At 40.2% G+C, this 22785-nt stretch overlaps 1 protein-coding gene across 3 annotated transcripts in view; it reads left to right on the plus strand.

Moving 5' to 3' along the window:
• arhgef12a (Rho guanine nucleotide exchange factor (GEF) 12a) overlaps positions 1-19418 on the plus strand; it is a 38829-nt gene extending 19411 nt beyond the window's left edge. For 2 of the 3 annotated variants that reach the window (XM_053321277.1, XM_053321278.1), the window contains 38 exons: positions 761-826; positions 3072-3170; positions 4478-4527; positions 4772-4829; positions 4927-5099; positions 5352-5429; positions 5794-5913; positions 6394-6495; positions 6666-6800; positions 7133-7234; positions 7389-7499; positions 7620-7718; positions 8205-8247; positions 8526-8631; positions 8811-8948; positions 9064-9096; positions 10236-10350; positions 10444-10549; positions 10637-10837; positions 10921-11059; positions 11153-11185; positions 11300-11451; positions 11709-11855; positions 12140-12225; positions 13019-13144; positions 13411-13525; positions 16137-16237; positions 16453-16530; positions 16667-16742; positions 16869-17036; positions 17228-17315; positions 17407-17484; positions 17572-17666; positions 17793-17987; positions 18073-18309; positions 18486-18715; positions 18834-18909; positions 19024-19418. In XM_053321277.1, coding sequence (XP_053177252.1) covers positions 761-826; positions 3072-3170; positions 4478-4527; positions 4772-4829; positions 4927-5099; positions 5352-5429; positions 5794-5913; positions 6394-6495; positions 6666-6800; positions 7133-7234; positions 7389-7499; positions 7620-7718; positions 8205-8247; positions 8526-8631; positions 8811-8948; positions 9064-9096; positions 10236-10350; positions 10444-10549; positions 10637-10837; positions 10921-11059; positions 11153-11185; positions 11300-11451; positions 11709-11855; positions 12140-12225; positions 13019-13144; positions 13411-13525; positions 16137-16237; positions 16453-16530; positions 16667-16742; positions 16869-17036; positions 17228-17315; positions 17407-17484; positions 17572-17666; positions 17793-17987; positions 18073-18309; positions 18486-18715; positions 18834-18909; positions 19024-19034 — 4166 coding nt within the window. In that variant the 3' untranslated portion in view covers positions 19035-19418. The remainder of the gene's footprint in view (positions 1-760; positions 827-3071; positions 3171-4477; positions 4528-4771; positions 4830-4926; positions 5100-5351; positions 5430-5793; positions 5914-6393; positions 6496-6665; positions 6801-7132; positions 7235-7388; positions 7500-7619; positions 7719-8204; positions 8248-8525; positions 8632-8810; positions 8949-9063; positions 9097-10235; positions 10351-10443; positions 10550-10636; positions 10838-10920; positions 11060-11152; positions 11186-11299; positions 11452-11708; positions 11856-12139; positions 12226-13018; positions 13145-13410; positions 13526-16136; positions 16238-16452; positions 16531-16666; positions 16743-16868; positions 17037-17227; positions 17316-17406; positions 17485-17571; positions 17667-17792; positions 17988-18072; positions 18310-18485; positions 18716-18833; positions 18910-19023) is intronic. The other variant, XM_053321279.1, reaches the window with a different exon arrangement.
• Positions 19419-22785: the final 3367 nt, after the last annotated feature.

Consider the following 22785-nt stretch of genomic DNA (forward strand, 5'->3'; position numbering starts at 1 on the left):
GCGTCATCTCTTTTACCACAACTTGTAAAACTACAGTCAGACAGACCTCTAATTGCACTGAGTGTAACTGCAGTTGCATCAGCTGCATATTCAGTATGCTAAAATTGATCTCAGATGGAATATGTTTGAGCCTTAATATCAACACTCAGCTTGATATTTTCCTGGACGTTTTAATTATTTATTTATTTTGTAATTTTCTGGTATTTAACAGTTCATTTTTAGGACATGTTATAGATAGCTGCAACTACTCCACTGGAGGGGTAGACATTAAATACCTCCAAATTACTTAAAATGTTTCCAGAAAATTAGCACAAAATTAAGAGGCTTACAAAATAAAGTGTTAACCATTATTTTTGGATCAGAAAGCCCACAAACTTTAAATTTTTTTAAATGCAGGATGCAGAGTTTGAATGTGGGCCCTTGTTAATGAAATCTTGAATTGGTAGGAACAAAAGTGTTTTTAAAAATGAACACCTGTTCCTTTTATCTTGTATATTTCTAATCATGATTTAATCGGTAAATACTTTCAACCACATTACCAGGTAGTTCATTTTAGTGATCCTGCCTGTCCAAACCATTATGTTTTATTAATTACCTATTTGTTCATTTAATTTTTCTTCTCCCATGATTGTTTCTCCCTCATGATTTTCTCTTTCCTGTTTTGTGTTTCCTTTCCTTGTGTTGGTTTCTGTTTTGTTTGTGCGTGCGTGCGTGTGTTTGTGTGCTACCATGCTGTCTGCGTTGTGGGGGCTGTGGGCAGAAGCTCTGGTGGTGCAGAAGAGTGGCAGCAGCAGTGTGCTAGCAGAGGGGAAGCCTGAGTCCTGTGGTAAGATGCTCCTGCAGGAATGGCTGGTGTGACAGCTGCATCTATACATTCTTCAGACTCTGTCGTGAAAATGCCTCTAGATGTTTGTTTGAAACAGAGTGACAGCAGAGAGTTGTATTTTTATTCTTAATGATTATATCAGGCTGCCCGGTCAGAGCTAGAGGCCCCTTTTGAGTTGGATGCACAATCAGTGCCAAGAGATGAGCTCAAGTGCGATATATCATCATGTTGTTAACCTGCTTTTTATGTAAGAACAGTTCAATTCATGCTTAAGAAGTACCAACACACACTTTGTAATGACAGTTTGGACATTAAGAGACACTTTTTCTTTTTCTGGTGAGAAGTTGATCAATGCAACCGATTATATATGTTTTTTTGGGCTTTTTTTTATTTTTGTTGCAGTTTATTTTAACTTAAACCACACTATTGAGCCAGGTCCTAATGTTTGTGTCAATAAATTAAAACGTTAAGTGATCATCCAAATATGATTAAATATTAAGCTCAGACAGACAATAATGATAAAGGCTATGTTGTTGCTTAGAGTAACACCAATGTGTTTAGTGGTATTTTTTTTTAAATCTATGCATTGGGAAGGTCATTAGAAAACCAAGACAAAGAAATGTAATGTAATGTAAGATATCCTTTAACTAACGTGTATTTAGTAGGTGCCTGGTCTCACCTGCAGTAAATTTACAAAACAAATTATTTTGACAGCCGTCAGAACTTTTGGTCTCTGCTGATCACAGTCTAGTCTCTGTTTGGAACACAGTTTATCAAGATAATCCTCTACCATCACATTCAACAATCTTATCTGTTTGAACCGGTTATTTCCGTTTGTGTTTGGTCTTCCACCAGTTTAAAACATTCACAGATGAAAATCCTTTGCAATGCAGAATAGCATTTGAGGCTTTAAGTACTTAGACTTTTAGATTTAAGAGAAGCAGTGTGACCTTTGTGTGCGATATTCTAATGACTTGGGTTCCTTCTTTTTGTGATTGTGGTGCTCTGTCAGTATTAAAGGTCAGTTTATTCTCAAGAGTACATTTCCTCTTGCTTTAGCAAAGGGTGCTGAGTACAGATCAGCTAAACTTCTGAATAATACATTAGCATAGATGAGTTAACCTGATCAGTGATTATGTCAGCACTCCTACTCCTCGTGGTTTATAAAATACCGACCAAGATCTCTAAAACACTTGGAAACAAAGCAGAAGATCAACATCTAGAGGCAATTCACACCAGCTCTTTAACCCATATGGCTTCATCTATTTCCCTGACACCCCTGCCCTCTCCCCCCCTTTCCCCTCCCCCCATCCCTCTCTCTCTCTACTCTCCTCCCCCCAGCCTGGGGCTTTGGCCTCCCTTAACCTCTCTCCATCTATTAGCTCCTATTCCTTCCACTCTCCAACCCCCACCCCACCACTGCCCTTGTCGATTTACTCACCTTTCTGGCTGATGCTGCACTAGCCAGGAAAATCTCCAGACACAACAAGAAACTAGTTCAAGGGTCACCTCACATTGTATGGGTCACTTAAAAATCTACTTTATAGAGATGTTTGATTTTTAAGATAGCTTGCTATTATTGGAAAATCTGTACACCTCTCGTTTTTGACAACATCTCTTTGAGCAGTGTAGTCAGTATCAGCCAGATATTAGATAAGCTCTAATCTCTTCTTGCCCTGCCAATAAAATGCCACCTAAAGAACCTGAAATGCAATGTTTCTCCTTCTAGCCTGTGAGACAACACACAAAAGTGTCTGGAGTGTAACATCAAATTTAAATATGACCTGACATGAAAGGATTTGTTGTCAGCAAATTATTTTTTTGACTAAAGTTCCAAGTTTTAAAACATGTCCCAATGATGAAGTCTCCATCAAAAATGTTGTCTCCTTTTAAATTTGTTTTCTGGTCAGCCTTGACAGGTTAAATGATGATGTTTTAAATAAAAAGTCTGCTCCCATGTCCCTGTATCCCTGTGTGAAACCTCCCAAAACTAAGTAACGTTCATAGACTGCATCAACTGTAAAATGTGATTATTGTCACTCAATTGAATCCCCTCACAATACATGTCGTAACTTATGTAAAATATCTTTGCCATTTCATACAGGAGTGAGGTTTAATTTTATACCTCTATGACTTTGCAGTTGATGCATGTCTTTAGTGAGTTTAGTACATTTCCACTAATGTCTTCCTGGCCCTTTTTTGAACACACTATTATGTCTTTCTGTACTGTCTGTCTTACTTGCAGGTCTGGTCCAGCGATGTGTAATCATCCAGAAAGATGAAAATGGCTTTGGGCTCACTGTCAGCGGTGACAACCCAGTGTTTGTGCAGCTTGTCAAAGAAGGTAAGGCGGAGTCTCAAACTTTAAAGTAAGAAGAAAATATGTTATTACAATGACTGCTGTTGGTCTAAGCCATTGTAATAGAGATGCGGGCTCCTTTTTTTCATGCACTGACATCAAACTGTCACGGTTGTTTGCACTGAACTCACAGATATGAGGAGTAATTGGAACTCAGCAGCAACCACCGCCGTCGCCACTCTGGCACTTACTTAGAGTAGTCACCAATGAAGCCAGTGACTGTACATTTTCTCCTCAGTAGTTTCAGAGTAGCTGTGTCTTCTGCTTTATCGTGTTGTCTTTTAAAATGGGGGCTTTGACAGGATACTTATGTGATCCCTGGCAGTCTCTCGCTGTCTGGAGAGGATGATGTGGGTTGTTATCAGGTCACAGAAAACATTACACGGTCTGTTCAGTAGTGTAGAGAGACAGGAGAGGAAGGAACTGATGAACGACTTTTGTTGCACTGTCATCAGTGCTTGGCAGTTCTCAACTATCCCTGTATCACTTCCCTTTTGTGCTTTTGTCACTTACTCAACACTAAGAAAAGTCTAGAGTCTCATCTAAATAATGTACACAGCTTGTTTTTCTTTTTATTGTCAACTTAGGAGCAAACCAAATTCATCTTTAGTAGGCCTATCTTTCTGCAGATTTTCCCATTCATAGTTGTGTTTAAAGTTTGAAAAGAGAAAGATGAAGCATACTTAAGCTTGTGTTCATAAGCACGCACTTTTAAATCTTGATGATTTTGTTGCTCTAACTCAAATCCTGTAAAACTCCATATCTTAAACTCCTTTAGCAGCCATTCATCAGCAACATCCCCTCTTCTGAATTCAGACGAACTCTTCAGACAAGATTTTGTCTTTCATTCAGTGACCCAAATTACATAAAGAATTCCCATAAAGACCCAAAATGCACATCATGAGCAGTGTATTAGTAAAATTGTATTTAGTTTACGAAATGCTTCAGCTGTATGCTGCTGACTATAGAGTCAGACCTGGATCTCTTAATAACCTGTCTCATGCCTAAATCCCTTTGTTTGGGGTGGAGCTGTGAAACAGGTCCTTCTCGTAATATAACCACTGTTATGGTCTTTCAAAATAGCACTCAAATAGTCACTTTGCGACATTGGGTCTGTCAGTGTTATATGGTGTATTCACTGTGCAGAAATATCAACAATAGCACCATGAAGCTATATGTCTTTTCGCTCCTCCCTCCCATTTTGCCCCCATCCATTTAATTCCTCCAATAGTTCCATGTCTTTTCTCCCCTCCTCTGTTTCTTTAACGCCCTTTTTCTTTTGTGTTTGCCAGATGGGGCTGCTATGCGGGCAGGTGTTCAGACAGGAGACAGGATCATCAAGGTATTGTGTTTATCTGCCTCACTGTATTTAAACTGCTAACGTCACTGTTTTCTAGTCCAAGGCAAGTACAGAGGACATACACTGCCACCTTATGGACAATCAGTATTTCTGCTCTTTCTGCTGTAATAGGGAACACAATTCGATGTGAAATTGTATCTAAAACTTGGGCTAGAATGGAATATTTTGATCTTTGTATCAGTTCTTATTTCACATAATATTTATTTCATATATTTCTGTCTTGCAGGTTAACGGGACCCTTGTTACACATTCTAATCACATTGAGGTGGTGAAGCTTATCAAGTGTAAGTTCTCCTGTCTGTCTGTTTTGGCAGAAATGTAACATGTGGAGAATTAATTGTGAAGAAAATCTGATGTGCCTTTTTGATTTTTCTATCCTAGCGGGCTCCTATGTGGCCCTCACAGTGTTGGGGCGCCCTCCAGGGCTTGCCCAGATTCCTTTGTCTGAAGCAGAGTCTGAAATGTTGGGCGTTAGCATTTCTTCTCCAAACTCCCCAGCAGCAGAACGCCCCTACAGTCCTCAGGACCGCTTCTCCTCCTCACAACCACCATGGGTACACAAGGACATCATTTAATTCTCTTGCCCTCTTCCTATTTCTTGACTGTTTCTGTCTCACTGTAGTTATCGATGTCTTTCTTTCTTCTAAATGTGCTTTGATTTCTGTGGTGGCTTCAGTTTTTCAGAATGCTTAAATATTTGTTAAATGTGTCAGTTTTAAATCTATTATTTGCCTGAAGGCTTTTTGCCTGTAGCCTAACGCACGTCTTGCATATGTTGTTCACCTTTTTTCCTTTTTTTCCAACAGGACGAGAATAGCAGCATCTGTAACCAGAGGGTTGACATCTTGCAAAAGATGCTCTCAAAAGAACAGCAGGAGCTGCAGGTTAGCTTAACAATCAGTGACACATACTGTATTCTCTCTCTTGTAATTGTGTAATCATTACTAGGTGTTGGCAAGAGCAGGATCATTTGCCTTTAAGTCCACAGTACTATTAAACCTTGGCAGGGAATTTTTTCTTACTATTATCTGTGTTTAAAAATCATTTCTCTGTGAATAGAACAGTGTTTTAGGTAGGAGGCGAGAGATATGTGTATAACTGAACAAAATGCATCCCACACTTAATCCCAGAGTCTAAATATTAAACATTTTACATCCCTTATCGTAAACAAATAGAATATGGTATGACATATAAAAGCTACTATTTCTTCTGATCTCTTGTTTTGATTTGACCCCTATTTCTGTCCAGGCCATGAAGGAGGAGTACAGCAGAAACCCCTCCCCCAAACTACTGAAAGACATCCAGGAAGCTAAGAAACACATTCCTCAGCTGCAGGGTCAGCTCGTCAAGGCCACTGGAGCAACACAGGTACAGCAAATACCCCCCCCCACACTTTTTTTTCACTAACTCCCTGCATACATTTGTACACCCAGCCGAAAGAATAGAGGATCCTGGGACACTGACATGCCAGTAACATTCAAGCAGTCATTGTGTGATTTTTTTGGAGGGCATTTAGGGATTGTTCCAGACAATCATTAATCCTAATCTCATCAGAGGATTAGGCTTTCCCTATGGGAAGCCACTCTTTTGTGTCTGTGTGACATCTTATTTTATTATGTCACCACTGTGCCTCCTGTTATGTGTATCAATGTATTAGCCTGCTTTCTGCATTTTATAAGAAAGTCATAGTATAGTGATAGATTCATACATTTATTGATGGATTGGTTTATACAGTGCTCTCACCCTGAGTTTTAACATGTTTCATTATAGACTTTGAGAATTTTGCCATTATGTAATTAGCTTGTCCATAATTATTAGTCACAAATCTTGTGTTGCATCAATCTCTAGGAGGCTGTTCCAGGTGGAGACGCAGATGATGGTAGCACATTTGAGACAGAGCAATCTTCTAAGGGAGATAACAGTACAGACCTGTCTTGGACCAGCACTCCTGTAAGTTGTCACCTAATCAACAGCAAGCATTATGATACCTTCATTGAGTACGTTTTATTTTTAGGTCTTCACTGCACCACCGTTCTGTCATGCATTCAAGTTTTTGGGTTTTTTGTGATTTTATTTGGAATAGTTTGAGAATATAAGATTGTGTTTCATACCACCTGCAGATTTCTCGTAGATTTTGGCCTGGATATCCAGAGAGTTTGTGCCCAAGGGAGTCATCCTGCCCCAGCCCAAAGAGCACACCCAGGAACAGCTTCAACTCCTGCCACTCTCCAGAGGCAGAGGACACCACTGACCTGGTAGCTATAGCCTTTGCACCGCAGTCTATTTTGGGGAGTCTCATGCTGGGGAAAACACAGGCAACTGCACCCGAGTCGCACTTTTGCACAGCCCTTTACATACCTATGATCATATCCAGATCCAACCTCTCTGTATTTAACCTGTGAATAGGACACACCGGTGTATAATATACACCCCACTTTTAAATGAAAAAATATTGCATTAAAGGTGCGTGTTATACATTGGTTTTTACGGTATTTAGTCTTGGCGGCATCTTGAGTTAAGGATACCTATCTGTCCCATTTGAGCTTTTCTCTATGTAGTTTTATAATATACCGTGTTTCCTCCCCAGGACTCTCTGTCTCCAACCACAGTCAGCAGTCCCTCCTCCTCTCGCCTCGTCTCACAAATCATTGGAGCTGAGGATGACTATTTTGATTCAGACCAGGAGCAGGTATTTTACCACACAGCAATATTGACCTCTGTGTGTCATTCACAATATCACTAAACTCAGCTGACAAATACAAAACATTTTTTTATGGTTACAAACCTAACTTTGTTGGAAAATATCACAAGATTGCAAACTGTTGTGCTGATTGTTTTTTCAGACAAATGGCCAGTGTAACAGCTTTAACAGCATTGAGCAGCTCAAGTCTCGGCCCGCCCACCTCGCAGCCTTCCTGCATCATGTCATCTCTCAGTTCGACCCTGCTCCTGTGGTAAGACCGTCTTCCTTCACACCTGGTTGAAAATGATTTATTTTTAATTTCCTGCTTTTTTGCAGCCCGGCAGACACTACAGCTCAGTCTTTTATATTATTCCTGATCTTGTGCCTTCAGCTGTGCTACCTCTATGCTGACCTCTACAAGCAGACCAACTCCAAAGAGACCAGACGGGTGTTCATGGACCTCCACACCTTCTTCATTGACCGGGGAGCAGTAAGTACAACACATGTTCACCACAGAGAAACACAGGGAGCATTGTAGGTCAGACTCATTCATTGTGCATCCGGCTGTTACACATTATGCACACAGTACACTCATTAGATTTTAACAAGAACTGAGAGCATGTCGAATATCACTACATCGCTTCTTTGAAATGACACTAATTAGATCAAAAAAAAAAAAAAAAAGCCCAAGCATCTGGTGTTGTCTTTGAATCCTTCACAATATATTTTGATGTAATATGTAAAATCCAAAGTACCAAAGAACTGATTTATACAGACGAAAGTGATATATTTATTACTGATTGGCTAATGCATCATTCAGAGTTTATGATCAGCTTGTTTTATGATGTGTATTCACATTAGCTTATATTAAGAATGATTTACTTGATTGATGTGTTTTGCTATATCTCAGTATATTCACATTTCTCTTTTCTCCGGTTTGTTGTTTAACTATTAAACACTTTTGTTTTTGTTACAGAATTTAAAAGTTGCTGTTCCTGAATCCATCTCTGCTGATCTTGGTGAGTATTTCAGCCTTGGCTTTTGCTTTATTTGGATTTCTGCCGAGTGACATTATGCACAGGTAGTGATTTTTTTTTTTTTGTCCTCATTATACAACCACTGTAAGTTGCTCATGAACTCAGCCATGCGAACTTCCAACTAAGGTATTAAGAAATCAAATGCTCTGGTGGTTTGGAAAGTATTGCTTCACTTTAATTGCCGTATTTAGTGTGCACATGTCAGAATCCCTTGAATGATTTAGCAAGTAGTAAATGTGACTGAGTGCATGTTTCTGCAGACCGGCGGCGGACAGAATTCATCCCAGAGGAAATACACAGACAACATGTTCAAACACTGCAGGACTCTTTACTACCTGATATCCTGAAGAACCTTGAGGATTTCAGGTAAGCATCTCAACTCTATTTTTTTATTTTTAAATACAATCTGAATTAACTCCTTAATTTGAGAACTTAAAATGATAAAAACAAAGCAATCTAGCCAAGTGCACGGGCCCATATTTAGCCATCTCTCTCTGAGTCATACACTGATCAAAGTATATGATCCAATGTGTTGGTACCTGCAGGCAGAAGCGCAGTATGGGCCTAACAGTGGCTGAAGTGGAGTTGACCAGACTGGACCAAGAGCGAGTCAGAGACCGTGTCACACTCGAGCGTGAGCGCTCATATGCTGAAAATATCATCACCAAGATAGAAGATGTCCTGTAAGTAACACACATACACACAGACACATGCCACACATACAGACAATGCTGCTCAGATCTCAATGCTGTAATCTTTACTGCCCACTTACATTTGTCTTCTTTTTATTGTATATAGGGTGACTACTCAGACCACAGAGGAAGAGAAATGGTAAGAACATTTTTGATTGTTCAGCAACTGGTTGATTGATATAAAAATGTCTCAAAGAACTCCAGAGGTCAAGAGGTTCTTTTAATCATCTGTGTCCTCATCATGTTTATGGTCTGTAATGTGTCTTAGAACAATGTAAAAGAATCTCTGTTGAGGCGCGATGTGCAAATCGCAAATCTAAATGTCAGATCACACTTCGTAAGACTTTTAATTGATAATTGAATGGGTCAATTCAAAAAATGTGTGCTGAAGTAATTTCAGTTCTGATGAATTTGACATTTAGGAAACGCATATAACATATTGGTGCTATTCAAGCCCACATTTTTAAAATGGGCAAATGGTGGTTTTTCAATTGTCTGTTGCTATGTTTTAATAAAAATATTCATGTTGCCCCTGTTCTTTGACTTGTACTAAAATGTCATATGTCATATAGTGCCCCCTATTGTTAAAAATAGTGAAGACATTTTTTCTGTATATTTATTCTGTATATGAAATGCATGTATGTTCAAGTGGTTAACTTTCAAACACTTCAAGTTTGCTAGGCAACCAAATTATTTTATAGTATGTAATCTGTCATAATTAAATTATAGAAAGAGTAGAGGAGAATAACCTGCTAAAAACTCCTCACCAAGTGCCTGAAATGCAGGAAAGCTGTTAGTGAAAAATGCATTGTCAAGGTGCTAAATGTCTGGTCAAAGTGTGTTTAACAAAAGTACCAAAACACAGATAATGATTAAACAAACTCACTTTGTGACTTTAAATATTGCTTAGCATATTTTTTAGCAGTAAAAACCTGAAGCCAGGTGCACAGGTTAATTTTCCCGTTGGCGGTTTTAGTTATATAACGAGCCCTGGTGGTTGTAGCGTTAAAGAAAACATGTAATTTATGCAGCATGTTTATATTAAATAATTCAAAAGTGTGACTGATTGAAACAGTCTTGTTTGAAATGCCATATGGTGGTACCATACTCCAGATGGTTTGTGTAGAAATTGAACAAGGAGGACTGGTGGGACATATGGTGCAAGCCACAATATGGACACTTATTCTCTTCATATTTTAGCATTCTGTTGTTTTCTTGATTATAATTGAGAAAGGAGCAGCCAAACTTAAGTGCTGTTGCTTTTGTTTTTCTGTTTAGCACTACAATGCAGTATGTTATTTATACATACATGAAGCACCTTGGTGTGAGGGTCAAGGAACCTCGCAGTCTGGAGTCCAAACGGGTCCGGATCAACTTCCTTCCTAAGATTAAGGTATTTAATTTCTTTTTTGTGCCATTGGCCTTCTCTCTCTCCCTTTTCTCAGTTACTTGATACTTTGTCTTCCCTTGTTTTTCATAAAAACAGAAAAGCATCAAGACAGAAAAGGAAGGAGAGGAGAAGGTGAAGAAACCCAGATTTCCCAGTATTCTTGGACCTCAGCGTAGGCCCAGCCGCGTTGAAGCAGCATCAGGTGAGTTGGGACTGTTGAACGAAACTAAATAATTGGACTAGTTTTAAAGCTTTTTGGAATTCTGACACCACTCCTCTCTATATTCAGTGGGTAAAGCTCTGGACGGTCGCCCTCGGCCTCAGAAACAGTTGTCTCAGCCTACCTTGGGGGCAAGTGAGCACATGGAAGGTCGTCTAAGAGGCAGCCAATCCAGCGAGGGCTCTGAGCTCATACACTCCACATCTGTCAACACCTCATCCCCAAACAGCGCCACCTATAGCTCAGACGCTAGCAGAGACGCTGATATAGGTGAGCGACTGACACAGTGAATTCATGTTAAATTTATGTGAAAGGAGGAAGCAGTGGTTTTAAACTCCTTGCTTGTCTCTCAGGCGGGACTCCGACCTCAGGCCCCTCCAGACTGAGTGACGGCCTTCAGTCCGATCCTCTGGATGGGATGCAGCACCCTGTTTCGCACTTAGACCTATACAGCCTGGACCAACTGCAGGAGGATGACCGAGAAAGTGACAGGTGCAATTACAGTCAAATTAGCAGCAGCACTTTAACTTCCTTACATTAGGAATACATATTTATCATTGATGTATCTTTTAATGTTCATTGTAGAACCCATGAGGGAACACCAAAGACTATAAGAAGGTGAGGGCCCATTTGACATTTCTAACTTGAATCCATCTTTAAAAAATAAGTGGTAATATGCAGTAGTAAATTTCTGTTTGCCAGATGTAAACGTTAACTTTCTGTCTTGGCCAGGCTTGAGGGATTGGGTGCCGGTGATGTCCAGAGTGAGGACGACCAGGGAACAGACTCGGAGCATGACCCTCCAAACTGGCAGCAGCTGGTGGGGCGAGAGGTCCTTGCAGGTCTCAGGCCTCATGAAATAAAGAGACAGGAAGTCATCAATGGTGAGAAACATGGTTTACCACTTCAGAGTATGATATTGCAGTATAGCATCTTTTTAAGAAATCCTCACCAAGAATCACCTCCCAAGAATATACTGCAGAGAGAGAGAGAGAATATATACATATATATAGAGAGAGATGTGCAGCAGCTGAGCATCTGCTGGGATGAAACTTTTCTTTTGTTACTGTCAGATGTACTTCACGTTGAGTTGTGCAAATGGCTTGCTAACTTGAATGAACACCTTGCATTGTGTCTGCAGAGCTGTTTTACACAGAACGTGCACACGTGCGGATGCTGAGAGTTCTGGATCACGTTTTCTACCAGAAGCTCTCTAAAGAGGCCATCCTGCCTCCTGCTGACATCAAGAACATCTTCACCAACCTGGAGGAGATTCTACAGCTGCATGGTATATACACACACACACACACACACACACACAACCTAAAATCTCATATATGCATGACAGCCTAGCCATCATTAAGAACCAGTAAAACAAAAAGGTTTGATTTTAAACAACAACAAAACAAATAAACAACAACAAAAAATTCAACAGAATAATAGAAAACAGAATTTAACTGTGTATAGCACCCAGCCATTTCATGTTGTATTCTTCATCATCATCATCATCTTATACACTAACACACACCCAGAGACACACTGACCATTGGTGCCTCTTTTTTTAAATTTCAGTTTCAATACTGGAGCAAATGGTAGCAGTTCGGAAGAGAAATGAGTCTTCAGTAATTGATCAGATAGGAGACGACTTGCTCTCCTGGGTGAGTACAATTCTCAGGCTGAAATTGTATTTCCTGTTTCAAACATTTTCTCATATTGAATAAATTTCAAGATGACTGATGTGGTAGAAAAAAAGCATATTGTTCACAAAGAAATTGAACTGTTGCTTGAAATTGCTTTATAGCAGGAAAAATATGTTGATGTTTGCATGAGATTGCTTTTTCTCAGTCTCACATAAGTTTATTTTGACACCTTGTATGTACAAGAAGATGGTTAAGGGTCATAAAGAAGGGGTTATTTTTCACACGTAAAGAGAAATTAACTGTAAATCCTCAAATCTCATAACAGAACCTTGAAAGACAAAGCTTAACCACAGTCCAAAAACGACTCTACACTTCCCTCCTCAGCAACTAGAAATGTTATCCCAGTGGAAACCAGAGAGTGAAATGGAAGCCTGTTTGTCAGTAAATGGTCATGTCAAACAATGCCCTAGATTCGCCTGACATCTCTGCATCTCGATATAATGTCTGATACATTAGATGTGAGATAGCCACATATCAGCTGGCAGCCTTGTCTAAAATGTCTCTGTGGGGGATAAGTAGGGTAAACGCTCCCCTGAGGCTCTGAGCATTGATCTAGTCCACACTTAAACTTAAGCTGTCTCTGCTACCAGGACTTAAGCCTGGCCCCCTTCTGGGCGTTGCTGCTCAATGTTAGTGATTAAATACAAGACATTTCCATGGCAACTAACCCTGACCCACATCGACCAAGTGACTGATAGTCTCTGTCCATCTTTGCTCCGTCCTTTTCCTGTCCTGGGCTGGGTGGTTACAGTTCAGCGGTGGAGAGGAGGAGAAGATCAAGCAGGCAGTGGGGACGTTCTGCAGTAACCAGCCGTTTGCTCTGGAGATCATCAAGACCAAGCAGAAGAAAGACTCGAGGTTCACATCCTTCATCCAGGTAATAATCAGCTCAACAGACAAAATGCACACACAGTTTATAAGATGTAGAAAATTGATTTTTTTTTTCAGTAACTGTACTGACTGAGGATAAACCCAGTCAGGATGTGTGTCTGTTTTATTTAAGAAATTCAACAGAAAAAGATCACCTCAGTCACCACTATTTCTTATATATTTCTTGTTAAAGAACCATTTTGGGGTGTTTTGTGACTACTTAAGGTGAACCCTGGAGGTATTTTATTTCTTTCTTTTTTTTTTGCTTTACAGGAAGCAGAAAGTAACAGACAGTGTCGCCGACTGCAGCTTAAGGACATCATTCCTGTAGAGATGCTGAGGCTCACCAAATATCCCCTGCTACTAGACAACATCTCCAAGTACACAGGTGCTGTAGTCTTTACTTACCAACCAAAGCTCCTTCATCACAGCAGACAATGATTTGTTTATGTGGTAATCAGCTTATGTACACACACGGCTGATTCAAAGCAAGATTTACTCCATAATTTACTGCTTGTATGGTCTTGCATGCAATAATGATTTAAAATAAGATCATCCAAAAACTCCAACAATCTGGCATGTGCATATTAGTTACTTTGATTAATAATACAACATGGCAGGCATGACACTTCAGATTAATCATATCCTCAAAGCTCATGTCGGCCACTCACCTTGGCTCTGGACTCGCATCATGTCATTACACCTGCAGGCAGAGCCACAGAACCGATTTGTCCAATGATACACAAACCACCTACAGTTTATGAAGGTACAAAAACCGATCTCTCTCCTGCTGTCTCGCTCAAACACTTAAAGGTCTGTTCCATTCAGTCACAAACATTTAGTCGATCACTAATCTAGACGCATTGGAGAGAAATAAAGATGTACTTTTAACAGACACAATTACAAATTTTCTGTCTAAAGACCCATTCATGGTTGCTGGATCCACATGATGTAAATCTTGTCATTTGCCCATATCAGGCAGTTCCCTCACACAACCCAAAATGTATTGTATGTGCATTAACTGTGCATGCACCAGAACAGCAATCCGGTACAATTGTTTCGTGTGTTGTATATATGTACCCAGGGTAAACTATACAAATATATGCAGTGAACTCCAGTAGTAACAAATGAGATGGACTGACCAGCACACACTGCAGCATTACACAACTTAAACCAAACTCTGAAGTGAACAACAACTCTGCGCCCACGCAGCGTTGTTGGACAGTGATGTCTTTCTCCAGAGCTAACAGTGCATCAGAGAGGCTGTTCTCCACAGACATGACGTTGATACTAACACAGCAGAGCACTCCACCTCCTGCTTAGTCTGTTTTTCTAATGCTCATGTTACTCTCATTTAATTAGTTAATTAATTAATGCAGTTAACTTTTAAAATAAAAATACTTTTGGCCATTTATCTTGATTTCCAGTTATTTGTCATATTGTGTTTCAGTGGACTAAGGACACCAGTAATTGGTTTGATAAACAGTATACTGGAGCAAGAGGCTGAAAATAATGCAGAGAATTGATTCTGAATTGAATTGGCTCGCTAGTATTGTGAAAGTATGGACACTTTTGTCTGTGAAATCATGATTTTGTTATTCTCTTAAGCACACAACACTTTAAGGGCCTGATTTACTAAGATCCCAAATAAAGGGTACTAAATTGTAATAGATTGCATTTTGCAAATTGATCCCATGGAATATTGACATATAGCAAAACATAGTTACACATATTCCACTCCAAAAATATTAACATGGGTGGAAAAAGTCAGTTATCTGCATATTCTGTCATTGTGCCTCTGTCTCTTCCTCTCCACAGTAACAGATATCATCTGTGCACAGTGCACAGCCGGTTAATGCCTGCCCTTCAAACGTATTATTTATAGACACAGTTACCGTCAGCAAAATTACCTTTTGAGTTTTGTAAATCACAATGCGTGTGCTACATAACATATTTGCATTTTCTCCTCCCTGTATTTTGCACACTGGTGTAAAAATGCCCCATATTGAATATTCTTTATGGCAAACGTACTAAATGGACAGCGAGTATTATCTTGCACATTTGAAAGACCAAAGCCAAGAGATAAACCTTTGTCCTTACTAGGGATGAAAATAACCCAGCAGAGGCAGGGATGAATAGACTGGGGCATATTGCACCCCATACGTCCTGCTTTTACCACCCTTGGTCTTATCCTTTTTAGTTTTATTTTTTCCTCGAGTTTTTCTTGTTGTTCAGCCGGACACAACAAACAAAGGATCTTTTCTCCTCGCTGTTGTGAGGTCGCCATCTTGTTTTCTAGCATGCATGTGTTGAACTCTTCTACTTAAGCAAACCCCTGATGCTAGTATGTTTAGAAGTGTGTGTGCAAACTGTGTCCTCAACTGTTTGTCAGCACCTCTGCTGAGAGTTCAATCCTTGTATTCAGCCTTTCTTTCCTGTGATCTTCAGATCAATTACATTCTATGAAGCAATTAATTCAATATGGAAATTGATGTACTCGTATTGCATGTTACTATGGAAACGTGTGATACAGGATTAATACCCAGTTTGCATGTTCAAACCTGAATGTGGTGTATTAAAGTTGATTAATGAAACACAGTGAATCAACTCTTGAGGTAGAAGAAAAGTAGATAAAAATGAACCAAATTAAGTCTTAAACAAGACTGTGTGTGGCAACATGCCAGCCATTAGTGAATTACAGAGACAAATGGAGAGATTATCATTTTAATGGTCCTGGAGCGGTGGTGCACATTTGGGGAAATGTCTCACCCATTATTTGGTCCATCATTTTAGTCTTGGCTGGGGTTTGGGACTCACACGGCGAATGCACTAACGATAAAGTATAACCGGCTATTATGGGATCATAATGCCTCCCCGCTTTATCATAATTTATGAGAACGATGGTGTGTTAATGGACGAAAGAAATATCAATTTGCCGGACAACCCCCTGCAGAAATAGGGAGGCCTTTCTTTATATTTGGTGTCCTAATGTCTTTCAGATAACACCGTGGAGAAAGACAAAGTGAAGCAAGCTGCGGACTGTTGTCGAAAGGTCCTCAATCACGTCAACCAGGCTGTGAAGGAATCAGAGGACAAGCAGGTGTGATGTTTAAAATCTCCTTTCAATTACATGCCATCCTTAGCCTTCTTCTTCTTTCCTCAGTCCTCATTTTAAGTCCCTACTTTTTCCCCCCAGCTCAGCCACAACTTATTTTCCCACTCGTCCCTCCTCTGCTCCCCAGACAGTGACCTCACTTTAACGAGCGCTTTCTTATCCCCTTGCTCTGTCTCCATTCTTCTCTGTCCTTCCTCTAGAGGTTGGAGGACTACCAGAGAAGATTAGACCTCTCCTCTCTAAAGCAGACAGACAACCCCATGATCCTGGAGCTTAAGGTGACTTATCCACATGACCCTTTTACATTCAGTTGAAGCACATTCACTGGTCGTTCACCTACGCAGCTTGAAATATCCACCAGGTCGAAAAAAAGTGGTAATTACTTATAAGCTTTCTCTGTTGCATCTCCATCAGAACCTGGATCTAACCAAGAGAACTATGGTGCATGAAGGACCACTGTCATGGAAAGTGAACAAGGACAAGACAATTGGTTTGTAATCAGCACATTATTAAGAGTTTGATTGTTGTTGAGTGTTAATATAGCTGATAGACCCCCCAGGTGACCACCACTCTAGTTTTTACAGTGAAGTCAAGTGTCCTTTCTGTCTCCTTTCAGAGTTGTACACTCTCCTCCTGGAAGACATCCTAGTTCTGTTACAAAAACAAGATGAACGTCTGATCCTGAAGTGTCACAGCAAAAACCTGGCTGGCACCGCAGACACCAAACATATCTTCAGCCCCATCATCAAACTCAACACTGTGCTGGTTCGCTCTGTGGCCACAGGTGAGCTGAACACCTGTTGTCTCATAAACATGTGAAATCTGTTTTGGTTAAACAGTAATCTGAATAATCTGATCAGGGTCAAAATGCAACTTCACAGCTTTCTGTACACTCATGAGTGTGGTTTCATGCGTGCACGGCAGAATATTGATTGATCTTAACCCAAAGCGTCTGTCCTCTCTCTCTTCTACCAGACAACAAGTCCTTCTTCGTTCTTTCTATGTCAGACAACGGAGCTCAAATCTATGAGCTGATGGCACCCACAGTCTCAGATCAGAGAACGTAAGACCAAATCTTCTGATTGATTCATTTAATTTCCATTGCGCCAGCTGTTAAATAGGCTGATAATGTGTTTTTCTTATTCTCACACAAGGTGGCAGCGTCTAATCACCCAGAGAGCTGATGCCATGAAAGTCAAACCTCACAGCGTCATACCATTACCTCAGACTGAGTATGTTGCTTTATCATCTTTGATCAGAACGGATAAATTCTCAGCCTTTGAGCGTGTAACTAATGTAAGTTGTTTCTTGTGTGCCAGTGGGGAGAGAGATGGTGTGGAGATAATCACAGCAGGTGTTTCCAGGCTCAGTAGAGACGCTGACCAAACATCCACTGGCAGCACCCAGTCCACAGGTGACCAGAGACCATTTTTTCTTCAGTTATTGTTAGATTTTTCTCTTCCAAGTTACTTAAATATTCTATCCCACTCAAGCTTCTGTAATTATGGCTCCTCGGATAACTGTAATTATACCTCCTCAGATAAAGAGAGCAGCCCAGCTGCGAGAAGTGTGGTGCAGAGCTCTCTACCAGGTAATAATCCATTTGAGGGCGTGAAGGCGGAGGAGGAGGAGGAAGGTTTTGTGGACCCAGAACTTCCATACCAAGTGGCTGAGGATGGTAGGGGAGACTCGTTTAACATGTATCCCTCCAGAGCAGATGAAGCACTGAAAACATGTAAGCAAAGAACAGACATTTAAAATACACAAGCTACACATGCGGAGATAGAATTACAAATAAAAACATTTTTCCTATCCCTCAGTGGCAGCATTAAAACAGGTGTTGGTGACCCAGCTGATGTCACAGGAGGCTGGAGAGCGAAGTAAACGCTCTACGGGGGCCCGTCTCCTCAGGACCACCTCTCTGAGGACTCCCGTAGACAACCGTGCACGGGTGATGGTCCACAACGGCTCAGAGAGGAACAGCTCCCAGACAGAGGACCTGGCTCAGGACTTGGGCTCTGGGGATACCGGATTCTTTGACTCTCCTGAAGATTATGGTGAGTCTGTCCAATGTGAACATTTGATTTGTCATTTGGCATTACAGTACATGTATGAATACTCACAGCATGTCTTTTACATGTATTTATTGTAAGCCACAGTTGTGAGTGGTTTGTTCCTGATCCTGACTTCTTTCCACTGCAGTGATACTGAATAGTTCCTTTTATTCTCTCAGCAGGATATTTAGTCCTGGAAGGTTACGGTGGACCAGGAGAGAGCAGCACAGATGATGACATCTTGGCATCAACCACAGGGAAGCAGCTGAGCGCCTCTCAGGGCTGCGCTGCCGACTCTGGCATCAATTTGAGGTTTTCTTCAACGTCACATGCCGGCAGCCTCTCCTCTTTTAGCAGACAAGTGCTGTCTCATCTTAGAAACCTTCAGGCCAACCTCAACTATCTGAAGGTATCTAACATGTATTCATTAAGCACCCTCACCTCTCTTATGTAATAATAGTATGATATGCATGCACAGTGGTCATTTTTATTGCCTAATCTGACAGCAATTTATTTATTTCCTGCAGGAGGTTGAAGCCAAGTACAATAATCTAATACGCCAAAGGCCAGAGAGGTCAGCCGCAGACACGGATGGAAACAAAGGTAGCTCAGTTCATGCTCAGTATCAGCTACAAATCATTGACTGTAGATCTTAATATATGAATCACTTCCTACATCTGTCCTTTATCTGATTGTATACCTCCATTATTTTCCCAGATAAGAGATAGTGGAAGTCCACGCCGCAGCTTTTGGCTCTGGTCCCAAAGAGGAAGTACCGACTAGTAGTCTGTTCCTACTTCTTGTGTCCTGGACTTTCTGGACGTCCTATAAGCTTGTCCTCTCAATGCTGAGCCCCTTTTCCATCGCAGTCGCCCACGGTTGCCACAGAGAATGAGAGACTGAGTGTGAGCAGAAACATTTGAAGGGTGGAGTCATCTTTGTGATGCCGCAACCCCCCATCCTCCATCAGCACAAGGCAATCAGGGAAGTGGGATTGCCCCAAAACCTCACCCCTCTACCATCTAACACCCATTTTCCCCTGAACTCCCTGCAAGAAAGAGAACTTATACCAAAATGTACAAAGATATGTCAGCAGTATATATATATATATATGTATATACAGTATACACACATATATGTATACATATATATATACTGTATGAATAACATACAAAACAAGAAAAGGAAAATTTTAAGATTATGTATTAAGATTTTTTTTATCCCAAGATGTATTTATTTTCTTTCTTTTCATTTTTTAAAAAGTGTTTTCCCGCATTGCTTGCATGCTTTTTGGCCATGGTGTTACCATTTTGGCTGCTTATCCTGCTTCAGTCACACAGGGTTAGTGTGAGTGTTGAGTGCACGCTAGCATAGGAGCACGCTAGCCTAGCTTACCCTGATGAAATGGCAGGAATATATTCAGACTGATAGAGGCCAGAGTTGCACTGGTGATGGCTAGATCCCATTGTGTTTAAAAACTCTTGAATTGTGTTAAAGTCTAGAATTTCAGATGCAATTCTAGGTGTGGTGTTAACTAGAATGAAGAGTCTGAAGGCTCTGATCTGGTCCTGTTGCATTTCCGTGCTGCCTCCTTCATCCTTCCTCCTCCTCGCTGTAAGGGGTATTATGCCTCTCCTATGGTCCTCTTCTCCTTTGCGTGTGACTCTCCCCCCTCCTTTTTCCCTGTGAACACTTTTGGGTGTCATCCTTCTCCTTTTCCTCACAGCCCAGTGGCTTTCATGCTTATTTATCCCCTCCCACACTCTATATGTCATGCTTCCTCATCTGCCTTTGGGTATCTTGCCCCGATTCCCCCTCTTCTACAAGGAGCAGTCATGCTCCTTCTGTATCAGCTCCTGACAGACATGCTGCTTCTTTCTGCTTCTGTTGGCGATGCTGATCTAACTGCCTGATATTCTAATAATGTCATGAAGTTCAACATATACTGTACAATGATCAAGATGGAAGGTTATGCATAACTTTAATAAATAATTGTGCCATGACACATTCAAAAAGGAAACACTGACTATTTTTTCTTTATGATTTTATGTACAGTGCCCTTGTACTGTTTGAACCTCATGAAATGATTTCAGGCTGCCACACTGATGGTCACTTAAATATCTTACTTGTACAGTACTTATCAAATGACAGTCTCAGTAATGGAGAAATGATGGATGGCCTTTTATCTCACTTAAATCGTGATGGAAAAAAAGATCCTGAAGGACACCTGATCAATTCTAATGATGGATTTGCAGTTTGTGGTCTATCCTTGAATTTTGATACACCCTGTTGTTAAAATGACTATTTTATCAGTAACAGAGAAATTAGAGAGATTATAGGTTGTTTACACCATTATTATCTCCTCTTGGTTGAATTCTGGCTTGTAATGAAGAGAGTCACTGATATTTGTCAGAATATTTCAACCCACTGTGTCTACAGGTCATAATGTTTCCTGTACTACATGTGCTGACCTCTTGTCCTTGCATGTAAAGGATGGTATAAATCTGTCAGATTCCCGTGCTTATGTGTTACCTCCATACATCTTTGTGTAGGGTTTTTTGTTGTGCAATAATGTAATCTATCTGTAAAATAATATAATCTATCATAAGATTATTCTCTATGTTCCTGTGAATTCTTGATACCATCTTTTTTCTTTTTCTTTTTTTTTTACAGGTCATCAAAGATTATTTATTTATTTAGCTAAAATGAACACACTAGAAGCTTACCCAGATACTTTATATTAAAGGACCAGTGTAGAGGATTAAATGGCATCTAGTGGTGAGATTGCAGATTACAACTAACTAAATACACTCCACCTTTAAGTGTGTAGGAGAATTTATGGTGGCTGTGAAACAAACAAAAAAAAAGCAAAAGCCTTTAAAGCCAGTGTTTGGTTTGTCTATTCTGAGCTACTGTAGAAACATGGTGGCCTCTGTGGAAGAGGACCTGCTCCCCATGTAAATATGAATTCTAAGGGAACAATTAGACTGTAATAAAATACAGTTTTGAATCTTATATTCCATTTCTTCCAAGTAAATTCGACACACTGAACCCTTACAGCGCCTTTAACCTGCAATAACTAAGTTTTTCAGACCACTTGGGGGCAGCAGATGCAAGTTATAAACACAAATGTGCTTGGCAATTCAACTCTTAAGATGATATAGCAAACTTGCTAGAAAAGATTTGCTTATTCATTTAATATGGGTCCAGCAGACACAAAGTCACATTAGCATCTATTTGGAGTCATGTTCCCGACCAGTTGATGAATTTCAGTTCTACATCAGTTCAATATTCAATCAGCTTTTAGTTCTTTTTTGGTCTTCACCATCTGTCACTTTAACTGCTAAATGCTTGCTCATGTTCACTGGCAACTTGGTACATTTGATGTCTGCATGGGAGAGCATTATGAACAACACCAGAAAGAGAGAAACAAAAGACAAAAGTAACAGACTGGAAAACCCAAACAATCAGCTGAAAGATGCCATAAAGCTGATGGCTACTCCAGAGTCTGGGGATCATTCAGTGTGTGTTCATCACAAATCCTCTTTCTAATAGCAGTTCTTAGACACATTGTTATAAAGTATAAAATACATTATATCCCCTTAAAATTCAGTGAAGGAATCCCTTTAAAAAGTCTTAAAGTTGATTTTTCTACTATCCTCGATACCAAAGCTAAGCTTCCTACAGCCCTCAGGCTAAATTTGGCCCTTTAATTCCATGTTATTCAAAGAAAATTTAACTTAACTCGGCTAAACTAATGCCAAAGTCATACAATTGGAACTGGCTTAATTTACAATGTGCATAAGGCAAGGAGGTAGTGGGTACATTTCTGTTCAAACATTGGATATTGGACTTAATGCAATATAGGTATACAGTGTAGGTAAGTTCAGGAGTGCAGGAGCATTTTGACAGATGTTTGACAGTTTCTGGCTATGCAGGGATTTAGTGAATTGTTCATGGGCACAAGGCTTGAACCGTGGAAATTTGACAGATAGCCTTATATATGAATACATTTCAAATTTGAAACGGCTAGAAATTTGGACAAGGTAGACATTTTGACGCGTTTTAATTTGATCTTCTTAGTCAAATGTCAAGAATTTTTCTTTTGACCTTAACAGAATGAAATGCTTTTATGAACATTTGGCAGTATTAAATGTCAGGGGGGGCGTTGGAGTATTTTTTTTAAAGAAACCATCAGAAAGGTTTGATCAGGGACACTGAAGAAGGTGATGATCATTACCAGCAGGTGGCAAACTTCTACCACTAAACTTTAGGTGGAGAGGACCCACCCTGAAACCTGCAGTGACATCAGTGTTTTAAATAACACAAGGTACATATTGATTTTCTAGATATATGTGCCTGTAGTGTCAATGAATGAAGTAAGACATGTATCCAGTTTCCCCCCCTAAATGAGACAAAGCTGTGGTTTGCCTCATTAAGGAATATCCTGCAGAGGACTGTGCAGCATTCATTGTGACT

Source organism: Scomber japonicus, chromosome 6 (genome assembly GCF_027409825.1).
Source record: "Scomber japonicus isolate fScoJap1 chromosome 6, fScoJap1.pri, whole genome shotgun sequence".
Lineage (NCBI taxonomy): Eukaryota > Metazoa > Chordata > Actinopteri > Scombriformes > Scombridae > Scomber > Scomber japonicus.